We start from the raw sequence: 23,933 nt of genomic DNA, 5'->3' as shown, positions 1-23,933 counted from the left end.
CTCAACATCAAAGAGCATGTTGGTTCCTTCTCAGGGCATTAGTATCATACAAATCAAATTACACTGCCTATTGAATTACTGGATTTTAGTGGATACTTGGAACTAATACAAAGGAATGTCTCGACAGAACTTTGGCCTTCCAGTGAAAAATGGCCATTACCAAAAGGGCAGACGTGAGAAGATGGTGAAACAACATACTGATAATGTGTGGTTGTCTGCTCCTCCGGACACATCGAGAGGAATTTAGTTTTTCTAGCTTCATGGCCTTCCAGCTGTGGTGACACAAACCTGCCCAGTGCAGACAGTCCCTTGACCTCAATATCTAAAATAGTATCCAGTCCATTACTGCGCCTGTGCCCTCTGACTAAGCCCTGAGACTCCACAGGGTGAAGTGCAACATCAAGTTCTCATGTAGTAAGTCCTGTGAACATCAGTAGTCTGAACACAGCAGAGGCAGCAGCAGCAATCCAGCCTAATCCAAATGAATCCGGGTCTCCCAGGTTTGTTCATCCTGGTTGGAGGGTGATGACTGCTCTGCTCTGCTGGGGTGCTTATCTGCTGTCAGTGGTCGGTGGCTGTACGGGCCTCGTGTTATCAGGGCTCAGCCTGCTCAGGGATTGGAGGGCCCATGGAAAGTAAACATAGAACCTGTCCTTTGCTTATCTATCCCAGGAGAGAGTGTGTATATTATGTGTGTGTGCATGTGTGTCTGAGAGAGAGAGAGAGATGCACAGAGAGAGAGAAGCTTGTTTCCATGGCAACCTCCTCCTTTAACCCCCCCCCAACCCTCCATCCCACCCCCCCACCCTAGAGGAGAACCCTGGTGGTCTTTGTGTAATGCGATTCCACTAGAATGCACTGTGGATTAGAGCTGCACTGCCTTCGGGCCCTAAGCAGGGCAACAGTGAAGACATTATTACCCAGATCAAATGCTGTAATCACTAGGCACTGGGGGCTTTCACATCCATTGCAGATAAAACCTAGGACTGGCAATACTCAGGTGATTAGGGGATTATTATTCTGCATTTCAGCACGGTGCCAGTCCCTCGCTGTTGGAAAGAAAAAAAAAGAAAAACCCTGATTCTCTGTGTGATGGATGGGGGGAGGGCGGAAAACAGAGTGCCAGCCAAAAGAACCAGCCAGAATTCTGGTGGACTGTGATCAATGCCTGGCAACTAAAAATAAAAAAAATAAAAAAAGCATTCACACAGTGGTTTGCATGTGCAAACCCACATATTGGCATTACAGACCCCCCTTAATTTTCTGCTGGGTCTTTGAGTCTTGGCTCTAACAATCCAAACAGAAGTAGAGAATTGGACTATGTTCTTATGTTTAGAGCTGCTGTAAAACACTTAGGCCACTCTACTTTCTTAGTCTGCACTGTAGCCCTCCTCTAAATAGAACAAGGCAGCATGGGCTTTCGCATGAGAACCTGCTGAAAGCCCTCCATTGAGAGGTAGATCAGTGGAAGGCGAGACAATGACCCCCTCAGTGTCCAGCAATAGGCGCTCAGAGGTACAACCTTTCATCTGCAGATATTCCACTGTTTGATTAAGTGAGGAAAAAAATTCTACTTGAGCAGGGAACTTAAGCTACAAATGCACACAGGAAGTACACACTTCAGCAATGTGGGAAAAGAAAGACTATAGCTTTTAACAAATGAGCCCGTGAGAGCGGAGCATGGCGGCTGGCTCCATGCTGAAAGCATCCGGCCCTGCTTTTATAATCTAACAACAACATCTCTGAAGAGGCAGCCATATGAAGGGCTTACAGCTTGATGACAGAGTCCTAGAAGAGCCTTGCTCTGGAGTGGAAGGACTGGGCCATTCACCTCATCCTGCCCAAAAGTGCTCAACTACCAAAAGACCACTCAAGAGAACTCAAGAGCAGTGTTTGCGTCATATTTCTGAAGTGGCACTGCATAAAAACTCTGCCTTATTGTATCACTCTGAGACGGCTGTGTGGTTTCAGTGCTGCCACCATTCACGGATACAACCCTAAAAAAAAAGGGGGTAGCTGACAGTGACCACAGTTGGTTACAGTTCACTGAGACTTTGAAAGCTGTACCAAGTTCATCCCTCAAATATTAATGCAAGCTCAGTAGTTTTCCGAGTTAAAGCCATTGCCAGAGGTCCCCAGCAGCCTCTCTAACAGCACCCGGAAATGTCTTCCTCTCATGTCTGCGGGTCTCCTGAGACGGTTGTCAACTCCTATCTGGATGCATTTACAGCCATTTTCTTTCAAGGAGAGCCTTTGAGCAAGTCTGTATGTACTGTAGATGCAGACTAGAGCAGGGGAGCACACAGGGCAATGAACACTTTGAGGACACATTTCTGGTTTTCAGACAAGAACAGTAGAGCCCAGAGACATTCAGCATGTCAATACATGCAGTGTATTTCCCGAACTTACTGGTGCTGTCAACAACAGTCGGTGGTTTAGCTGGTTTACACTCCCTGTCCCACTGTGGGCTGCAGCACAAAAGCAAATATGAATCTGCATCTATAAATCTAAAATGGCCTTACTTAAAGGAATAGTTTGACATTTTGGGAAATAAGCTTTATTGGTTTCTTTGCAGAGAGTTAGATGAGAAGATTGACACTACTCTCATGGCTCTTGTACAGTAAATATGAAACTACAGCCAGTTATCTTAGCTTAGCATAAAGAGTGGAAACAGGCTTGAAACAGCTAGCCTGGTTCTTTTTAAAAGGTAACAATGTCTGTCTACCAACACCTTTAAAGAAATTACTAAACTTCACAGTTGCTGATTTTGTTACTTTCGGTCAGAGCAAGGCTAGATGTTTTCAATCTGTATGCTAAGCTAACTGGCTGCTGGCTGTAGCTTCATATTTACTGTACATGAGCAATGGGATTAATGTCAATCTTCTCATCTCTCGGCAAGAAAGCAAATAAGCGTACCTCCCAAAATGTGAAACAGAAGCAAGGCCCTGGCACTATAGAAATTCAGTCAAGATGATTTTTATATAAAAACAGTTTATTGATTTATCAACAACTGCCAACTGTACAATCCTTAAGGATGATGAAACGTGTATGCTACACAGTCTAACTTGTGTTTATGCAGAGACCATTCCTGTCAATGAGAAGATTGTAGTCGAATATTATGAAATACTTAAGAAAGCAAACAGAGCATACCCAAAATGTCAAAAGTGGTAATGGCTTTGTCCGCCACCTTTATGAGTAACCGTGTAAGTCTTGCATATCAGTCACAGTCAAATGAGAGGCAATATTTAACTCTTAAGACCGATGACTAAACTTTACTGAGTGGAGAAATGAAGATTCACACAATCGAGTGAACAGACTGAACTCAAGTCACAGCTGCTTCTCCATGAAACCCGTCAGTCCTCCAGTTGATAGTTATCCATTTCAATGGAGCCAGTGTTCAGCGATAGGTCTTCATTTCAAAGTTGAATTTCTGTTGAATAGGGCCAAAGGGTAGAAGTAACTGGAAACCATGATTTTCTCCTTCCAGTCAGAAAAAAAGGGCCTTTGCAGAATTCTCCACTGCTAAAATCCATGGGACAAGCGTCTGTGTTCTGTGTTACAGCAAACAGCGAGGAAAAAAAATGCCGTTGTCAGGGAGGAAAAAAAAAAATCCAAATTAGATTTCCGAAAAGGTCATTCTGGACATCGAACATGAAAAAAAAGCAAAGGAGGGAAAAAAGTGAAATAAAATATCCTCTTACAAAGTCCTAATCTAATTTCCATCCCCAGAGGGGACAGAAAATCACGGAGAGAACAAGAAAGAACCATCACAAGCGTAACTGGACACCAAAATATAAATCTATAAAAGGCCTTTTATTACTCCATTATGTACACTTTTCACAGGACCTCCAAGGAGAAGCTCCAGAGCGAAGCGCCGCTTCTAGTTGTGTCATGGAACTTTATCTCCACATTAAAAAGGACGAATAAAAAAAGAAATATCCAACAAACAGAAAAACAGCAAGACATTATTTTCTTCTTAGTGCCTTGGGGTACTGCACTTGCTGTACAAGTGTTAGTTGTATGAGTGAGGAAGGGCAGAGCCGAAGGTCACAGCATCCAGGGCCACAACAGCACCAACGTCCATTTCAGTCTGGCACTGCCAAACTTCCTGCCCATCCACCCCGGGGCTGCAGGCAACATCCATGCTGTCTGTGTGAGGGAAGGTAGATGGAGGAAGAGTCTACTGTTCCTGAGCATGAGCATGCTCCAATCCAAAGCAGTCTGTTCTAGTAGATCACTTCATATACAGTGGCCTTCTTGTCACCAGAGCCTGTCACAATATACTTGTCGTCTGTCGAGATGTCGCAGCTCAGGACAGAGGAGGATTCCTTGGACTGAAAAAGATAAAAACATTTTAGTCTTGGAGGCAGTTAACGTTCTAAACTATATTTGAAGTTAAGTGGAGAAGATTAGCTGACTACAGGGCAAGATTAGATTGCAATGACATCAAGTTCTGGCCTGATGCCCCTCAGAAAGACTTCTCTGTCAGGTCAATAATTCAGGTTCAGTTTTCACTGATAGGAGAGTCCTGTCAGACAGCGGTCGCTGTGCCCTTCCTCTCAGAGACAACTGTGCATACTTTTGGACTGGCTGCAGACAGAGTGTATTGATCTGCATACCTGGAATATGCTGGCGCCATAAGGAGTCCTCCAAGCATTCAACAGATTGTCCTTCCCAGTGCTTACGAACCATTTACCTGCAACGAAAAACAGTGCAATCAGGCCTCCTTGGACGAAGAAGTGGTGAGTTATAAGGTCTTGAAATAGGCTGTAAAAAGGGCACGGTAGGTTTAGCACTAAATAAAATAGGACAAGCTAAGCCCCCTTTGCAGTTAAGTACAGTCAGCATTATTTTATGTGTATGTGTTCATACCACAGTAGGCGAACTTGAGGGAGAGGACACAGCTCTCGTGCAGGTGGAGCTGATACTTGTCAGGCTTTGAGTGGTGGAGCACCTCCACGTTGCTGCTCTCCATACCCACAGCAAGCCACTCTCCAGTCGGACAGTAGCCCAAGGAGAAGATCTGTAAACGGGACAGAACAGTAATTACTGACAGTTCTGGGGCTAGAAGGGAAACTGCCCTCCACAGTACATCTGTGGATGTTATCCATCTCTTCCATGTTACTGGGCAGTACCTGTGAAGTGAAGTCATGCTGCTGCAGCTGTCGACCCTCCCTCAGATCCCAGGAGCGAACAGTGTTGTCAAGACCACCTGTCCACAGCTTAGTGCCATCATGGGATATATCAATACAGCTAGCACCATCCGTGTGACCCTGGAACTGCCTACAAACAAAGTCAGAAGGCATACAAACATTTATTGACATCTCCTGTTAAAATGACTCACACAACAGCAATCCTGCTGTGTATCCAAAGCCCACACTGTGAATAAGTGTTTTCTTCCAACCTAACGAGAGTCTGGTTGTGCAGGTCCCAAACGGCAATGTTTCCATCACTGCAGCAGGAGAAGCAGACTTTGGCATCGGGGCTGATGGCCAAGGCGTAGCATGCCGGGGCTGAGGAGGTGAGCTCAGCCTTGATACGGGGTGTCTGAGAGGCCAGATCCCAGATGGTCAGTGTGCTGGCCTCGCCTCCAACAATCAATGTGCGGCCATCAGGCAGCAGCTTACAGGAGCGGATGTAGTTATCCCTGTTCTGTTGCACAGAGGACAAAGCGAATCAATACATGTTCAGAGCAGTGGAGCTACAGAGAGTCGGTGGGAAAGAGGATGACAATCCTTCATTCATAATAGACCAACCCAAGATAACATTTATTTGGTCATGTTCACATTTCAAGCCAACTACAATTTAACAGAAAATGTTGTGTGTGTTTATCATTTTCTTCCTTAGTTGTTGCCAAAAGTACTTTCTTCAATTTTACACAAGCACTGAGTAAAAGCATCAGCTGCATTTGCTGTAAAACTGTCAGTGGGATGTGTGCCTGTTGTGGGCCTCATGTATAACAGAGGATTATCCCATTGTTAATGGAATGAGGTAGTGTATAAACAGTTCTTTACCTTTTGAAACAACTGCACAAAAAGAACTAAGTGTAAAAAAGTTAAAAAACGTTTCAGCAGCGGTCCTCACCAGACAGTCCAGTTGGGACACTGGGCTCTTGCTGCCGGGTTGGCTGATGTCCCAGATTTTGACACAGCCTTTGCCACCAGTGTAGACGTGACGTGTGGGGTTGCTAATGGTAACAGCGCACACCACCTCGCCGTGGCTCAGCGTGTTGATTTGACGGGCGTGGCGTGGAATACCGGGGCCGATCAGGGCATCGGGCGGGAAGGGCACGGGCTGCATCTGACCATCTGCACTGACGTGGAAGGAGTAAGCTCTGATGGAAAAGACAGACACGTGTTAGTGTTTTTACAACACATCAATTTTACAACAAATGTATGACTATTAACACATTTGATGAGACCCTTACGGTTTGCCACCAGAAATGGATGTGAGGCTGGCTGGAAGGCCTGGAGCTCTCATGTGGGTGTGAGGATCAAACCCCTGAAAAATGACAAGATGGAAACCTTTGAATAACAGATAACTGTTACTGTAAAATCTCTAACTATTCTTTTAACTATGTTCAGTGGTTTTAGGTGATCCCAAATACAGCTACATTAAAAGGGCAGGAAAGGGTGTTACCATGGGGGAGCGTCCATAGGCTGCAGCTGCTGCAGCGCTCATCTGAGGGGAGATGTGCAGACCAGCATACACACCAGGACTAGTCAGGCCTCCATTCATTTCATGATGGCCCATCATGGCAAAGGGGGTAGGGTAGGAGCCTGCGATGGACAGAGGGGTACGCAAGGCTGGGGCTGCTACGGACAAAGACAGGAGAAGGATATCGGTATGTGACATAACAGTACATTGGGAGAGGATGGAAAAAGATTATCTCAGTTGCTAGAGAGGAAAAAGAGTGGTACCAACCAAGAGCCTCCATGCCTGGTGGCTTGCCCAGGATGGGTCTGAGCCCAGGAGTGGAGCTTGTGCCAGGGGTGGGGGCATCGTTGCGAGGGGTGGGGGTGTTGGACTTGAGGCCAGGCGTGGAGGATTTGTCATTCTGTCGAGGGAACGAGACAGCAAGCACATTCACAATCCTGGAAACCAGGCACTGTGCAGACTGACAATTTGAGAGCAAACTGAACTTAATCCAATCTAATTCTGACAACCCTCATAGTCCTGCAGAGCCATAAACTGCTATTTATTCTAAAACCTATTATGGCCACAATGGAGATGGGGCCGTTTTTATCCCCTTACTGCTTTGGCTTTAATCTTTTAGTGAGGCAGAGGGAAAATCCTGGAATAGTTAAATACATTGAGCTATTAACAGAGAAGACCTGACTGATCCTGATGCGGGACAATATTATCCCTGACGTTTAGTCATGCACTTAAAGCACCGACAGCCATTCCTAATCCACTGCAGAAAACGTCCTAGATTTATTTGCACATATCCCTTTTCTCTCTCCGCAATTCTCATTTAAACCCTTTCTGTCCTAGTTTGTTCGTAACTCTTGGTGTCTTACATGACTGAGCTCCTTGGCCTTGGAGGATGGGGTGCTTCCAGAGGACGCCACCGATGCAGGGCTGTTTGGTGTGTCCTTCTTTGGTGGGCGGGGCTTATCTATGCCATTTTCAGGCGGTGAGTGGGCTGGGCTTGCCCGCGGAGTGGCGGGGTCCTGGAGAAGCACAGCAATAGATTTGGACGTTTATGTAACAGCTTCGTCTCAGTACATGTCAATATGCCATTTACAATTACAAGCTGCACTGCTCACCTCATTAGACACATCTACCACCAGGTCATCACTTTTCTCTCCATCACTGTCCTGTAAAGATAATTGGCATTAGTCACCTTTCAGTGAAACCTTTGTAATATGTCTCTGACCACAGCAGCGCCTTAGGAGTACTTTCACATTTTGGGACTCATCCTACTTTCTCAAAGTAGGATGAGTCTGGAGCAAAGAGCAGCAACTTCCCGGAGTCTCGTTGTCACTGTGAGGTTGCCAGGCAACCACCGAAGACTCCAGGAAGTCACCAGAAATTGTCCTGCACATAACTCCCCGTAAAACCACACTAACCACCTCCTGGTTGTAGCTTCAGATTTAATGGACAGACGTGAGAGTGGTATTGGCTTTTTATTGTACTCTTGCCAAAAAAGTGAATAAGCGTATTTCCCCAACAATGTTGAACAATTCCTTTAATGACTTACATATCTGCTCATGCTGTCCTTCTCTTCCACTTTGCGTTTCTTTGAGTCCAAACTGTAGTCAGAGGAGCTCCGGTGTTTCTCACTGGCTGTGCGTAAGCTTTCTGATGGGGATACTGAGTTATTCTGCAGAGAGAAAACCAAACATACTTTATTACCATTTCATCTTCCATCGTAAAAGAGAGCAGTGAGTCATTCATCAGTTACAAATTCACAGGGAACACGCTGTGCCAATCCAAACACTAAAAATGCCTCATTCACACAACTATGGATGCCGCAGACTCTTAAAATGCAGCTGTAGGCCAGCTCCAAGCAGTACCCTGACACCAGCCAAGCCCAATCTCACACACAAGCCTGTCCCTGGCCAAACAACAGAATGGGCCGTTATCTGAACTGAAAGGAGGAGGGCTTGTTTTCTGAGCCGGGCTCCCTCCTCCTCATAACTGGACAACAAACAGCCTCACAGGGACATGAGCAGTGTGTTGTGGCTGAACAGAGGGCCTTTTCTCCTGAGTCAGTCAGGCTAAGCGCGAGAGAGAGAGAGGGGAGGAGAGACGGAGAGAGAGAGAGAGAAACTGTATGTTGTGGGCATTGGGCATTGATTGCCGCAGCGCGCTTGGGCACCATGTCAGCTCAGGCTTTGAGCTCTGATAAAGAAAGAGAATCTATATCCTGCCAGTGGGCATGGCAGCGTGGGACTGACTGGTGCTTCTTCATGGAGCCTGCCTGCCCACACAAGCTGGGACAGCTCACTCCAAACACCAACAGAATGGGAGGAACTCGGCAGATGTCCAGCGGCTTTCACAGGAGTTTGCCATTTGCCTGTAAACTGCCAGTTTCTCCTGATTCCCTCTGTCCCTTCCTCTGAAGACCAAAGCAACAACATGGACTAAGTCAGTGGCAGCCCAGAGAAGTGAACAATGGCCGATGGACTAGCAGTCTGGGCAAAGGGCCACTGTCTGCATAATGGCTGACCTTTAAAGAGATGCTTAGCGTGACTCATTAACCAAAGTCACCACTCTGCTATCAGATGACCTGGGACAAGAGCACAGAAACAAAACAGGCCTGCTAATCGCCGCAGGAGTTCCATTTCTTCAGACATGACTGCACCCATTCAGCTGACCCAGCCTGCAGAAACACAATCTCACAGGCCCATCACAAGCCATCAGAGATCGCAGCCATTCAAATAAAACGCTTTAGCAGGTCCAGCCAGACGGGGTGGAGAAAAAGAAAACAAAACAATTCTCCATTTGCGTTCATAAATATTCATCACATACCAAGGATGAGAAAGAGTGAGCTGGTAAACAAGGGAGACAGTAGAAGGGATCAAATAAATCCTTTAAGAAGGGGAAGTCCAAGTCTTTCTTTAATTGTGATGAAATTACAAGGCTTCTAATCTCTCCAGCATGATACCAGTCATTTCCCTTCTGGATTAAACACACAGGATTTATATTCCAAACCTCATTTCCAATTAATCATTTTATTGAAAACAGATTACAAGAGTGTATGAAATCAGCGCCAGCATGCTGTTAGCAGGAATTTTTACTTGACATTTGCAGTGGAGATGAAAATGTGATGAATTATGAAACCAACAAGCCCTGCAACAAAAAGAGTTGCGGGTTTGGACACTCACCGTGTTCTCTGTATCGTGCACATCACAATGCCGGCCGCGGTGATGATGAAACCAAGTGGAGCAAAGAGAAAAACAAGTCAGTTAGCATATCATAACAGATGCTTCTGGCTGAACGTGTGAGAATCAACTGCAGGGCACAAGGCCCCTCTTATCACCGTGTGTTGGAGCTGTTGAATAGCTTATGCAGTCATGGGCTGGGAATGTACCAGCTCATTACCCAGACAGAATGTGAACAGACAGGATGTGCTCCTCACCTAAGGGCCCTGCGATTCTGCTCTAGAGAGTGAGAAGCACTCCACACTAAATTGGTTTTTCCCTGTTTAACATCTTTGCAATAATGTTAAAATGAATATACATTTCAATTATTCTAAATAAACTGTTTCGGCAGCTAATGACCAATTGGACAGCAACATGCCTGAGCTTAACTCCTCACCTCTGTGTTCGAGATCATGGTGGTTCTTCTCATCCTTCACTGGGAGGTGGGCTTGGCTGCCCAGGGCACCTAGTGCCAGCAGGCCTGATCCAGAGCCTGTTACAGGGGGGATGCCAGGCGGCTGCAGGCCTGAGGGGTGAGGAGGCAGCTGGACCGGAGGCCCGTGAGCAGCATGGGAGAGGTGTTGTGCCTGGAGCTGCTGCTGCTGTAAGTAGACAGGGAGATAGACAGACACCAAGTGGGTCGGAGGGAATAGGCAAGGAGAAACCACACACTAAACATGAGGCTGATCAGTTAAACCCTGGATATTAGCACATTCACACATCTATTACTGTCAGGATCAGACCCCCCCCCCCCCCAGTGTTTCCATACCAGACCAGGGTGGCATAAGCCCTAGATCTGTGCTGAGGAGAGTAGATGTTATGACTAACGATCAACTGCTCAACACATCCAATGCATGAGACGCAGGGCTCCAAACACGCAGTGTTAGTCATGCATGATGAGTTGAAAATATAATAGAAATATTTTTCATTCTACATTAACGACAAACAGCAAAACGTTTGATTCAACCACCGTTTAATGCTGTGGGAATCATTTCACACACTAGCTCATTTCATACTGCAGCACCACCACAGCACTCTATGCCATCAGTGAGCAGAGCAATCCTCTTAAGGAACATGACGCTGTGTAGGAATCTGTCAGCCTGTGGGCTAAACAACTACCTGCTTTTTAAACACTTCAAAAACACAACCGGCGTCTATTTACTCCTCTCATATTCACGTTCCTGGATTAACAGAACATGAATCATTTGCACACCCGAACTTTAAGAGACTGAGGGAACACTAAGTGCCAGAAGCTGGCACTCATTCCCTCTCAGTATTGAGTGTGTGTGTGTGTACACGTCTGGAAGGCTGCTCCAGGAGCCAGGACCAGGGGTCCCATGCTGGCACTCAGTCAACCCTCCAATATTCACCATCAATATTTGAAAGGCACAGGGAAATGGATGGGAGTTAAAAGGCACTCAGCATGGAAGTAAGCAGTTTAAAGCAAGGTTAAATAATACTTAGCTGAGACACCAATAAAAACATCAGCAATTTATTACCCGTCTACAAGCCAGCTGAATAATTCAGCTGCTGTTACAGCATGCACCTCCTCTCTTTTACAAGACGAGCTTCAATCAGTGACCATTTATGGCCATGTCAGGAATATTAGGCACTTTGTAATGACGGGGGAGGTGGTACAACATATAGAACAATGTGATGGACCGGCCTAACAAATATTTAAAAATACATTAACTCAGTACAAACTTGCTTTTAAGATCTTACTCATCTCTTTTTAAAACAGGGATATATATATATATATATATATATATATATATATAGTCACATGTCTTACAAAGGGCATATACTACTAAAATATGTCCTTAAAATCATATCTGGAGGGCCTTTTTAATTGCTTATTTCCCTCTGCTGTATCTGCCCTGAAGGTAGAGAAGACCAGATTGGAAGATTGTGATGTTTTTAACTTGCAACCTTGTCCTTTGCTCTATAGGGCAGATGTCAATCCAATTACAAAATGTACCCAGGACACAGAGAGAGAGAGAGAGCGAGAGACACAAAGACAGAGAAAGAAAGAGCAAGAGAGTGAGCGTGCTATAATATTGTGTCCATGAGGGAAATTAAGGAGCCAGTTCATTGGCAGGGGAGAGCCATCCTTGCTCATTGTGTTTAATGAGGCACTGATGGGTAATATGCATGGTTGATCAGCAAGAGCCCTCATTAGAGGGCCATAAATGAAGACAATAATAAATAAAGAAAGGAGTCTGGCCTATTTCCTCTAATTTAATATTCCAAGATAAAGACCTACTCTTTGCCCCTTTTTTTCTCAGACTGAGTGTAGCTAAAGGAAAAAAAACACACACACAGGCAAAATTGAGCAAATGTATTATAGTAGTCTCTAGTGTACCAACAACACTAACTATAGTGAAACCCATAGCACTTGGACAGAGAAAGTGCCATGCAACATGCACAAGCCATTTGAGCCCAGATGTGTGCACACACCAAGTGCATTAACAACAGAAAAGCACATTCAGATATTTGTAGACGCCACTGACCATGAGAGCAGGGTAGGCAGCTTGCTGCTGCTGAAAAGGAGGACAGAAAATGGTCAGGGCTACAGCAGCTCTAGATGTCCTCTCTCCATTATAAAATACTGCAAATGATGGTGTTACAGACAAAAGAAATCTCTTTTGCTTTAAAACCCTTTTAATATAAAGCCACTGCGTGGGTTTATCCAAGTGGCTACTCACTGGGAGAGAGGTGGGTTTATCTGAACTTCTCCTTGGCTGAGTTCAATATTTTGTGTATTTTCTAATCAAACGGGAAGCACCACCTGTCAGGTCCACCTCAACGCAAGCAGCTGCCCTAGTTGCATCCTATTAATGGCCCTCAGCCCCATCAATAAGGCATGCAGCTGGCTCCTGGATGCTGCCTGGCACGCTCTTTCACCCCACCTTGCTTTACAATATGCATGAGGATTTTGGCGTGCCTACAGAGCTTCTCCTCAATGAATAACTAATGGAAAGGTATTCGTAAAACATACAGTAGCTACACTTCCACCTCCTCTGACATGATCAACCGGTGTGACTTGGGTGGAGGCCTGATTGTTTCATAAAAACAGGCCGGGTGCCAAACACCGGGACCAAATACTAAAATCATGAATGGGCTTGTCCAATATTTTATAAAATGTTGATATCTAATTCTACCCATTTTAAATTAGAGCCAGAGACCAATGGAGAGCCACAGTGAAAGGATCACAGCCACACATTCAATACAGTACAGAAATGTTCCAGTGTTATATTGTTCCAAATGTGAAAATCACATACACAGGCAGGAGCCACAAATCAAATCTGCTTTTCTGAAGAACAACTGCTGCTTGCAGCTGCTCTGCTTTGATGAAAGTGTAATAAAGCATCTGCTCCAGTCCAAAAGATAAAAAACAAACAGCTCTCCATCACCTACTAAGACACCTACTCAGACCAATTCAAGGGAGCAATTATCCTGGAATAAGAAGTCACCAAAGGGGAGTTAATTGAATTCCAATATGTGCTTCCAGTCATCAAGTCTGCATACATGCTAAAGACTGCAAGATTCAACTGTGGTAATAAGATCACGATAGCCCGAACTTTGTATTGAGGGTGACACCAATCACTTCTGTTTTAGTTGGGCAGGGTGAGTATAGCTGATCAATGAGGAGCAGGTGGTGTTTTGAAGCCATGATGAACACCATATATTACTGCTCAGTGCTGCGGTGAGCAAAGAGCAGAGCCGTGATGGCTGACTGCTGTCTGTACCGTCTCAGCTAGCTCGCAGTGCTGGCTGCGTTCTGCTCACCCTCAGCCTTTTAATTCCCACAGCTATCCAGGTCAGCAGTGAGGGATGAGGCTCCTCGTTAAAACCTTAGCCAATTAAAGCAATACAGGCTGCAAAGGGGATCTCAAGAGCTCTCAGGCTCGCATTTATAAACACACAACAAGGCAGTGAAGATGCCACCGAGACCAAAGCTGGAGCAACAGACCAGCTCTTGAGAGCTACACTTGTTGTGTATATACCTTGTGAATATATTGGTGAAGAATATAGCTAAATTGTAAAAAAAAAAAAATATATCAACGCATTTGATTCAAGAAGAGGCAAATCTGCTCAATAACTTTAGTGAGTGGTGTATCACAATATATTCATATAAAGACATGGAAAAGTACTATTTACAACTAGTTATCATCTTAAGTGCAGGTCAAATAAAGGAATAAAAGGTGGTATACACACGGTGAGAGGCAGATTGGGAAGTCCACGTACCCCGATGATAGCATTCAGCTCAGTCATAGTCACCTGCTTAGCCCTCTCCACTGCCTGAGCAACCTGCTGTTGGTGCTGTGGGAAGACATTTACAAAAGACGATTTAGGCATGCCAACATCTATCGCACACCCACACTCACTTATCTGTGGATTTCACACTTAATTTTCATAGTGCTGCAGCAATTTTAAAAAAGTGAGGGCAAATGCCACACACAATTACTCAAAATTGCTTAACCTGAACATTTTTTGAAGTAGTATCTTTAGAATACAGGCAACAATAAGTGACTTTATTTTAGTACATAACTGTGATACTGTTTGAGAGCCACATTCAAAACTCACCTCTTGTGACAGGAAAGGCATAATTTGAGCTAAAATTGCATTGAGCCGTTTGGCAATCTCCGTCTGAAAAACAAAAGAGAAGCAAAATGAGACGGTAAAGTATGAAACAGACAGTGACTTCATATAACCCCGCCTTTAATGTTTACACCGATTAAGTCAATTACTGCGGCAATCAGAACTGCTTGACTCAACATCCTCTAAACAGCGTGATATTGACATTTGAAATATTTAAAACATTAGGAGAGCCCAGGGGGATGGAGCACAGCTGTGCTGAGAGTGCACTCAATGCTAAACGGATATGAGCAGGCAGAGTGCTGCTGTGTTGAGAGGATCCTTTCTCACTCTGCCCTCCTTCCCCTCATCTGCAACTGTGCTGTCCTGCAGTTAACCTCAGAGTTAAACCACATAACCACACCCCAGGAAGTGAGGCCCTGTAACCAGACTGCACTGTTTACTTACATGTGACAGTGTAGGCAATTTACATTCAGGGCTATAACTGCAGTTCGAGCAAAGATCACAAACCATAATGACCTCGAGGGTAACACACCTCAAAACTATCATCAATACCATTAGAGGACAACTACCAGCCTGTAAACGCTAAGAGTGCCGTGTTCTGGAGCTCTGCCTTTCCAAGACTGAAGCCCGGGCCATTTCTCACTGCAATCAGCTGCCCAGTCCACCACCCTCCCAACCTCCCATCCATCCACAGAGCCCTGCCTCCATTCCTCTGCTTGTCTACCAACTGCCATGGCAATCTTGCTGGGATCATTATGCAAATGGCACCTCTGCTTGACCGTAACAGGCTTTAAAATCATATTACGTGCTTGGAGGCAGGTCATTAAATTGAATTTTCAGCCTGTCGATCACATGAACGTAGCAAATGAATGGTGGATAAAAAGAGCAATGGGAGGAGGTACGTTCCCCCCCCTTTCCCCTGTAAAAACACTGCACAGCCGGCTTGTTCTGCCTCCTTCTTCTTCCGGGGATGGGAGACGAGACTCTCAGGTTCAAGCTCTGCACTGGGAGCAGAAAAATAACAGTGCCAAAGCTACATCATCTATGGAATTTATGAGCTGCAGTTCAACCCAAGGCCACTGCGGAACACAAACACATCACAGGGATTTTCTCCGATTTTTCATTTGGAGCAGCACACACAATGTACTTTGCAGACCGCCAGCTTATTTATTACACATGGCAGAAATGCCAGGCAGTTTTGGCAGCCAGACATATTACCTCTGAGCAGAGCCAGAGAGATTGGAGAGTAATGTCCAACAGAACGAGACCTGCTGACCCAAGCTGCAACATGGATAGCCACTTAGCCGGGCAAGCCAGCAGGACAAACAACAAATTGAAGATGAAATATCAGACGAAACAAAGCAAGGCCTGGGATCAGAGGCAATAATGTGAAACAAATATATAGTAGCATGTGTTACAGAAAGTACAATAGTCCATAAGATAACACTGATTACAACTTGATTACTGTCTGCAGACAAGAAAGACACTGAACTCCTGCCTCCTCTGACACACCATAAATGTGACCTACAACCAATAAAGCAATGAAAAGGTTAGATAAAAAAGGTTTTATGGGTATTAGTATTAATGCAATGTAGTAAGTGCTCTAGCGAGAGCTCAAGAACGCCTTCAGAAATGGTTGAAAAGCTACAGAGCCTGTATAATCCATGTTTGTTGAGATAAGCCATGTCAATAGCAGTCGAACATTTGACAGGATTTGTGAAAAGGCCTTGAGCGCACAGTCCATTCCTCTGTAGCTTAGTGTCATGGTGACAGCTGGCTGGGAGAGGTCAGGGGGTGGCTGATCCACTGCGCCCTAAACAACTGGCAGCCTCTACACTTTCACAACACAAGATGCAAATACATGGAAAAGGCATCAACTCAGCTCGCCACTGCTGTCAAAATAGATACAGTGCAGTGCTGGGAGCATTTTTTTTTTGTGCTGCTGGCAGATAAAAATGGGGCTGTTGTCACTTTAAGTAGATGACAGCTTGGCCCTTGAGAGGCCAGCTTTGCGCTGCTGCTACACAATTACAGGTACTCGGACCTGTGTAGCACCACTTTAAGAGCACTCTCAGGCTGGCTTGTCAATGGTGTGCAGAAAGGTATTCGCCTGTTGCTATCAGCAGTGCGAAAATGGAGTCAAGACACTGATGAGTATTAAATACAGAGGGAAAACCACTGGTGGCTCTGGTCACATGATCCATCTATAAACAATACTTGACTAGTCAGATTTAGAGGGCCTCCAATTTGTCCAAGATGACAGCATCGCCCATTTCCTGATTTTTCACAGGCAGCTCATCTAAGCCAGAAAATGATGCATGTTTCCACTAAACTGAGAGGTTGCACAAAGCCTCAGAGTCTTTGTTAATGTGAAGCAAGTAATTGGCATTTGAAGTTATCCGTATTGATCTGAGTAAGGCCAAAAGCCTGCCTAAATGCATGAGTCATTACTATGATTAACCTTGTCAGCCGTAGCAGGCAGTTGGGTGATTTTCTTGGGTAAAAAAGGACGTCTGTGATCTTAAAACAATAAGCTTATTCTAACAAAAACAGCACTAAACCATAAAAACCTTTCATTGTGCCATATCTTAAAACACAATAACTTTCCTTTAATATAACTGGACGTGACACCCAACAGTTCACACCCTGTAATTATTACACTCCAGTCCAGTCCCACATGACAAATTGGGGATATGGGAGCATTGATGGCTTGGAGAGCCACAACTTCTCCAACCACTTTTCACCGCACAGCTCTTTTATATGAACACTGCAGAATGTCTACTAGCTGACCAAGTTTGTTTTGGCACTGTGTAAGGCAGATAGTTTGCTACTTAGCAAATGATTCCCGCAGCCATGAGTCTCATGTCTGTGTTACGACTACAGGTAACAGCCAAATCTGATTGAGCCTCAATAACACCCAGGCCCAAAACCCTGTGCAGCTCTTGGAAACAAGCACCAGATGATGGTAATTACTGTCTGACATCACGCAGCAGAAATTAGCCGTTTGCATCCACATACTGTCACGGCTGATAGAGAGGGATCAGATAACACCGCCACATCAGTCCATCTGAGCCGTGCCGGTGTGTGCATTCTGAAATCTGAATTATGTCCCTGCACAGTAATGAAAAAGGCACAGTTAGAGGAATGGATTTCCTCACTATGGAATAAATCTCCTGGCAGGAAAATAATACGCCTATGTGCATCCAATAATCCATCCCAACCCTGCCTGTTAACCACTCCCCATCTTCTCCTCCTCCTCCCCTGCCTGAGCTGTAAGCTGGGGGAGCTGCATGGACGGGGCCCACACTGTTTGCTCACAAACACGCCGTTCAGCAGGTTAGGGCCCCACTGATGAATTATTCAAGTGCTTCCATCAGCTCTGTTGAGGTTCCTGATAAAAGTCAGGCGCTAAAATGGATCAGTCGATTAACCTGTTTACACAGAGCTGGGCTGTTGCCCCTCCCCCAGCTCTATTCTCCGACTTGTCTCCGGCTCCCATCCCCCTCCTCCTTCCTCTGGTTGGCGATAAGTGCCTGACAGAAGCTATCAGAGCGGCCCGAGCCCTGACAGACATGTGGCAGTGTGACACACGGCCCAGACACTGATGGATCACCCTACCATACCAATCCGCTATGCCTCCAATGCTGTCATTAACCAAGCTAGGCTGTGGCAGGAGAGGGGACAGCCTCACTGGTTTAAGAGCAGCATGCATGGGAATCTCAGGGTTACTCATTCATTTAATCTTTATCTCTTAAAGCATCAGAGTGATTGATCTGTGGAGCAGTACAAGATAGGATCTTTTGATGAAGATAAGGGCACAATAAGTGCCTAAAGGACTTTTGCCATCCTCTTGTAATTACTGTTCCTCTTAAAAAGAAATACTGACCCATCAGCAATCCTCTCCCTTTAATCATTAAGTCAAAGGCCGAGCCTGCCAAAGTCTACCTTTAATCTTATCAAAAGGCTGAGACAAATCCAGGCTTTACACCACTGTCAAATTTGAAAAAACGCAACTGTACAAGTAGTGGTACAAGTTTGCAGTTGTATTGCCTTGCTTGTGTGCAGAAGATCCGTCTGTTTACAGCCTATTTCCGATGCTCAGTTCACAGCCTATGAGAGGCTCCTCCTGGGTGGACAACATCCCCTGACACTGTGGAAAACCACTGAGCTGAAAAATATGCGGAACATGAAGGTACCTACCTGTTTGTGCATCTCTATGTTCAGCCCGTAGGACATCTCATAATACTGAAATGAAAGCAGAGATTTAATTGTTATCAGCGAAGTCAAAAAAAGTCCCATTTACAATCAAGCTGTGCTAACATTTACTATATGCATGCAATTACTTTTAAATCCTTCTAGATGTAGCTTTTGTTTTTATTCATATACTCATAATCGTGATTCAGTGTAACCAACATGTATACAGCCACAAATCAATATTTTAAGTGATCACTATACTAATTAAATCATCAAATGGTTTTGAACATCATGATTGAACCCTAAATACAATCCAGCCTCTGTGGAGCAAATGTGACAAACTAAGATCAGACAAAAAAGGAGTTCTTTGAGCAGCTGACAGCAAATAGCCAATAAATCGATATCATGTTGTTTATAGTGTGGGCACAGAGAAGAAAGGGTTAGATTTATTGATCACCATTTTAAGCCCTCAGATCTCCAGGATGTCTATTTACTTAGCATAACGCGATTGCTCAACACTCTTCATATTTCAAGCCAGGTCAGTCTGTCTGGCTGAAATGTAATCCGTGGAGCCCACAAGTGGCAGCGAGGGCAGAAATGGCTTTCCAGTCAGCGTCTATTTGATGAGGCCAATGCATTATTCAGTCCATTAGCTTCTTCGAAAATTACTTTCAAACAAGAGAGCCTTTCTGTCTGAGATCAGAGCCCCACAGCCGTAGCGTAACCTGACACCCAGTGCTGGCTGTGGGATACTTCCCAACATGTTTACCTAACCTCCTCCCTGTCAGGCTGACATGTTGTTTTCCTGTGAAAAGAATGTTTAACTTAAGCCTGCATGTATTGGTTTAAGTCATCCTGGGTGTGTTTACCTGGGACAACAGAGCACACTGACACACAGAAGAACCTTCTGGTTGCGTCATGTCTACGCTAAATTCCTGCGTCATAAGCACACCTATGTTTTTCTAAAAGGCTGCTAAAATAAAAGCTAATAATTTACGTTTACATAGGAACTAAGGCCGACTTGCAGTGCAAAACAAACTGCAGCATGTTCCATGTCCTCCATTTTGTTTGCCGTGGTGCATTTTTCCCACACACATGCTCTGGCCCTCCACCATCAGCTCACACCTAATTTATGGCCATGCATATGTCTGAGCATGGAGTCTCCTAGGAGAATAATCAGATCAGCACACACAGAGGGCAACGCTGCAGTCGACCCTTGGAGATCAGGGGCGCGCTATAATGGAGCCTCAGCCCAGTGCCTGCCTGTCAGGAGGAGCTCCTCCGTAACAACCAGCTACATCAAAACCCCCTGGGGGCTTTCACAGGCCTGTACCTGACACTCAACCCGCCCTAACCACCGTGCAGGTGATCACAATAGCCTGTCTCACTCCACCCCAACTAGATCTTCAACAAGCCTTGCAATTTGGAACCATAATTGCTCCCCATTGTAACACAATCTTACCATGACATAGTGGCGCTGCATCTCTGTCTTCTCATTGGCCAGTTTGTCATACTCCACCTTAAGACTAAAATAGAAGACAAGGTGTCAATTTCAGGCGTCTCTATCACTTCAATAACTCACTCACACTTAACCAATTGACAGCAGTGTCTTTTTTCATTCCTGCAGAAGTCAGCAACCAAATATTAGCCTTAACCTTTACTATTCAATAGAGAGCAAATGTTGACACGGTCGTACTTTGATGATACACTTCATAATGATTACCTGTGATACTGGGCTTGCAGGAACTGAAATTCGTCTTTAATCCTGTCACAGGACTCCGCTACGGTGAATTTGAAGCCAGGCTGGCCGGGCTGATGTGGAGCCTGAAAGAAGGTTTGTAATAAATCACATCAGTCCAGTCACAGTAGAAAGTTTTATTCATCATTTTCTGCATTGTGTCCCGTGCTGCTCTATAGCTGTCACGTCAAGACTTTCAAGATAATATCTCCCCTGCAGTAAGAAAGACATTACCACACCAGAGAGGTGGGTCTACTTCGCACCTCCAGAAGCTAATAACACAACATGAATAGGCTTTTGTTGGAAATGAAATCTCATCTCAAAAAATGAATTAAAACCACCACCTGTCCTCAGCAGAGTCATATGTTAGTATATGGCTGAGTAAATATCTCCAGGCATGCAAACCATCTGCATCCATTTACCACTAAGTGCATATTCTGGTGTAGCATAAATGCATCCATATAGAAATTTGATGAGCTGCATTAAGGTTGGAGAACGCTTTGTAGGACAGATTTACTACCTGAATCAGCACAGTCAGGAAGCATGTCAACATCAGTGTTGTCAGATAAATGTGTAAGCTTTTTTTTCTTTTTCTTTTTTTTTTTTTAAGTACAGAGGAAGCGCTTCTTACCGGATGTCGGCCTTGTGGATACATCTTGAAATGTATCCTTTGTTTATCTCTCCAGTGTACAGGTCCTTTGGCAAAATGGTTGAAATGTGCTCACAGCCACACCGGTCTCGGCGGACAGGGGTGGGGGGGTAGGGGAGGTCGTGAAAATCCTGGGTTGAAAAAATGACGCGTTTTAATCTAAAGACTGAAAGAAAAACAACAACATAATACAGTTCACGTTGTTCGCTAAATAAGTAGTAAGAGCACCAAACTAGTTCCAGGTATTACAGGCACTTAGAGCCATGTCAAAAAGCAGCTCTAGTCCTACGCTTCACGTCTTCTTGATGACCTTATTCGGTCAGTGGTCAGCGATAGACTCGACAACAAAACAAAAATTCAATTTACAATTTAAACTGATGGAAACACAACATAGACCGAATAAAGACGCCACTTTTTTTCCGCGTAACATTGAAAATGCTCGCATCAAACTCGCTTGTTTGTGGCTGTAATCTTGACTGATGTTCGTCAAATGACCAAAAGCCCGCTGTAGGACGTCTACAGGCAGGCCACAGCCGACAGCAGCCGGCTTCCACCTACTGTTTCACTCCGCGGAGAGCGATGGAAACGGTGCGCTGTTGATCTTACGCCCCCCCAACACCCAAAAAAACCCACTAAAAAAAGAAATCAACAGCTCTGGTAAATACATACCCGTGCGTGCGTCCTAGCCGTCCGTCCGACTTTTGTTCCTGAAGAAAAAACAGAGCAGGGTCGGCTATAATTCATGCGTTTAATCCCTCCTAATGTAAGCGTGGTGGACGCAGATCTCGACAAGCATCCTCTCTCTCCGGAGCGCACCCAGCCAGACTGGGGGAGCAGTTGGGAGAAAATTTGGTGCGGTCGGGCTCGATTAAACTACTTTATTCTCAGCCGCGAACCTCCGAGAAATGTGCGCCTTTTGTGGCTGGTTAATCCCAAAAAGAAAAAAAAATAAATACTGCTTCCAAAATCTGTCTTCCGACTCGAAGAGGCTGGAGATTCTTTAAAAGCGTAACATGGTACTCTCCACAATCTCGCATTTCCCCCAGTTGTCCAGCTTACCCCGGTTGCCACACACAGGCAGCAGGGCTGAACTGCCGTGAAAGCGCCTATCTGTCCAATCGGATTACTCGGAAGGAACACGGCCACATCTGCCTATCGGAGAGCGACGGCCCCCACGTGGGGTGCAACGATACATGACATCATCCCGCGGATCCACAAGGCATCATCCGTCCGTCCCACCATGTACAACAACAACAGCAGGCATTGATGTGCCGACGACGATATCCAAATTTGACAGAGACAGCACAAATTCCACATCCGCGCTTCATTAGGGTGTTTACTTTTTTTTTTTGCCGCCTAAATAAAGTTGATGATTTTTTTTTGGGTGAGACCACCACCGGCGGGAGGGGAGGGAGGTGTGCGGTGCAACAAGCATTCTTTAATTTGTATCCCCATACAAGGAAAAATGGGGAAGATGTGAGTTTGTTTGAAAACACGGTTATAAAACGTGAAGCGATATTACTGTGAAACACCCAAAGTAACGGCCTTTATCAGAAATGTGCGGGTTAAACTCCCCCCCCCAACACACGTACACCGTGAAGGACACAATAATGACCAATCGATCGACGATATCCACCAAATAGAAGCTACGGGTGCTCGTCTCGACGTACATTTTGAGCCTTAGATATCTCGTGATTCTTGCACAACACGGCCGCGCGCCCACCTATCAGCATTTGTGTAATAGTTGCACTGCGCGGAGAGACGAGATGATTGCCTTTGTCTGATATGAACATCAGCCATGTCTGAGCGCAGCCTCGACGCCTTGTTTTGAAGGTTCAACTCAGCCCCCACGTGGGACCCCTCTGCGGCTTTAAGGCCTCTCGTCCAATGGCAGCGCGGTGCACTTACTCGCCGGCTTCCCATTGGCCCAGCGGCGCCGAGCCTGTCATTCACGCAGCAGCGTTGTCAATCAATACCACGCGGGGTCAAGCGCTGACAAATGCCTGTGCTCCTCGGTCCTCTGCCTGTGAATAGAGCCTGGAATGGCTGCTTAATTAGCTTCGAATGGCTTTTCTCTCCAGTTCAAACAATCTGTTACCACCACGTGGTAATGAGAGCCTACATTAAACAAAGGAAGAAAGGAAGCATGCAAACAGTTGTAACATTACAACCTGTAGTTTTCCTTTACATATGGGCCAATGTAACGAGCAGACAAAAGGATCTTGTTTACTTTTATTATCACGAAGACCAATCGACCTGTTCTAACATTAAACATGAGTGAGAAGCTAATTCATGATATGCTGCACGGATGGATGCAGTGTTTCCACAATCAAAAGATGGACTTAAATCAGTTGTATGTTATTTCTCAGCTGCGATAACAAGCCTGTGAAATGAAGAAACACAATGCAATGGCAAACTATGTATATATTTAACGTATAACACACACACACACAGCACCGGATTCCTTGCACGTGTACACATTTGGCCAATAAAGCTGATTCTGATTCTGATCTGGTGGAGTCTTTACACATGTCTAGCATGTAATCTTAAACAATACTGAACATAATTATGGTTGTGCAGATAAAGTACATTTAAATTATATAACATAAGTCTGGTCTGCATGAGGCCTGTATGAAGTGACAACCAGCCATGTTTCACATTGAGTGTAGCAGTAGCTTTTTGGGAATGCTGAGGTCATTTTGTCATGTAAAGGTCTGAGATTGCCCAGCAGTCGTCTTACTTGTCATTCTTGTCAGCCACCTTGAGGATGTGGGATAACTGTGTTATTTCCAAAAGTATGGAGGCAGTCTGTGAGAAACTCAAGCACACACAAGAGCTGGCGGGCTAATCTCAGCCAGGCACCCCCTTGTGCTTTTCAATA

At 45.1% G+C, this 23,933-nt stretch overlaps 1 protein-coding gene across 1 annotated transcript; it reads right to left on the bottom strand.

Moving 5' to 3' along the window:
- Nucleotides 1-3,158: 3,158 nt before the first annotated feature.
- tle3a (TLE family member 3, transcriptional corepressor a) lies at nt 3,159-22,065 on the bottom strand. Its single transcript, XM_070907949.1, has 21 exons — nt 21,722-22,065; nt 21,035-21,183; nt 20,389-20,489; nt 20,128-20,191; nt 18,672-18,716; nt 14,457-14,519; nt 14,088-14,192; nt 10,267-10,471; nt 9,834-9,841; nt 8,204-8,326; nt 7,770-7,820; nt 7,521-7,673; nt 6,925-7,057; nt 6,640-6,815; nt 6,428-6,501; nt 6,085-6,334; nt 5,405-5,652; nt 5,136-5,283; nt 4,873-5,023; nt 4,620-4,696; nt 3,159-4,334 (listed from the first exon to the last, which is right to left on the bottom strand). The coding sequence occupies exons 2-21, from the start codon at nt 21,056-21,058 to the stop codon at nt 4,227-4,229; spliced, it is 2,307 nt and encodes a 768-aa protein (XP_070764050.1). The 5' UTR covers nt 21,059-21,183; nt 21,722-22,065; the 3' UTR covers nt 3,159-4,226.
- Between the last annotated feature and the right edge of the window lie 1,868 nt (nt 22,066-23,933).

The sequence above is a fragment of the Enoplosus armatus genome, chromosome 6 (genome assembly GCF_043641665.1).
Source record: "Enoplosus armatus isolate fEnoArm2 chromosome 6, fEnoArm2.hap1, whole genome shotgun sequence".
In the NCBI taxonomy this organism is placed as follows: Eukaryota; Metazoa; Chordata; class Actinopteri; order Centrarchiformes; family Enoplosidae; genus Enoplosus; species Enoplosus armatus.
This window is presented reverse-complemented; position numbering and strand designations above follow the sequence as displayed.

What these genes read in the sequence shown, in the direction of transcription:
- tle3a (XM_070907949.1), bottom strand. Translation starts at nt 21,058, where the DNA reads ATGTATCCACAAGGCCGACATCCG. An exon ending in AGCATGACTTCACTTCACAG is followed by an intron (nt 5,024 to 5,135) that starts GTACTGCCCAGT and finishes TCCCGTTTACAG; the next exon opens with ATCTTCTCCTTGGGCTACTG. An exon ending in CCTCAAGTTCGCCTACTGTG is followed by an intron (nt 4,697 to 4,872) that starts GTATGAACACAT and finishes TTTTCGTTGCAG; the next exon opens with GTAAATGGTTCGTAAGCACT.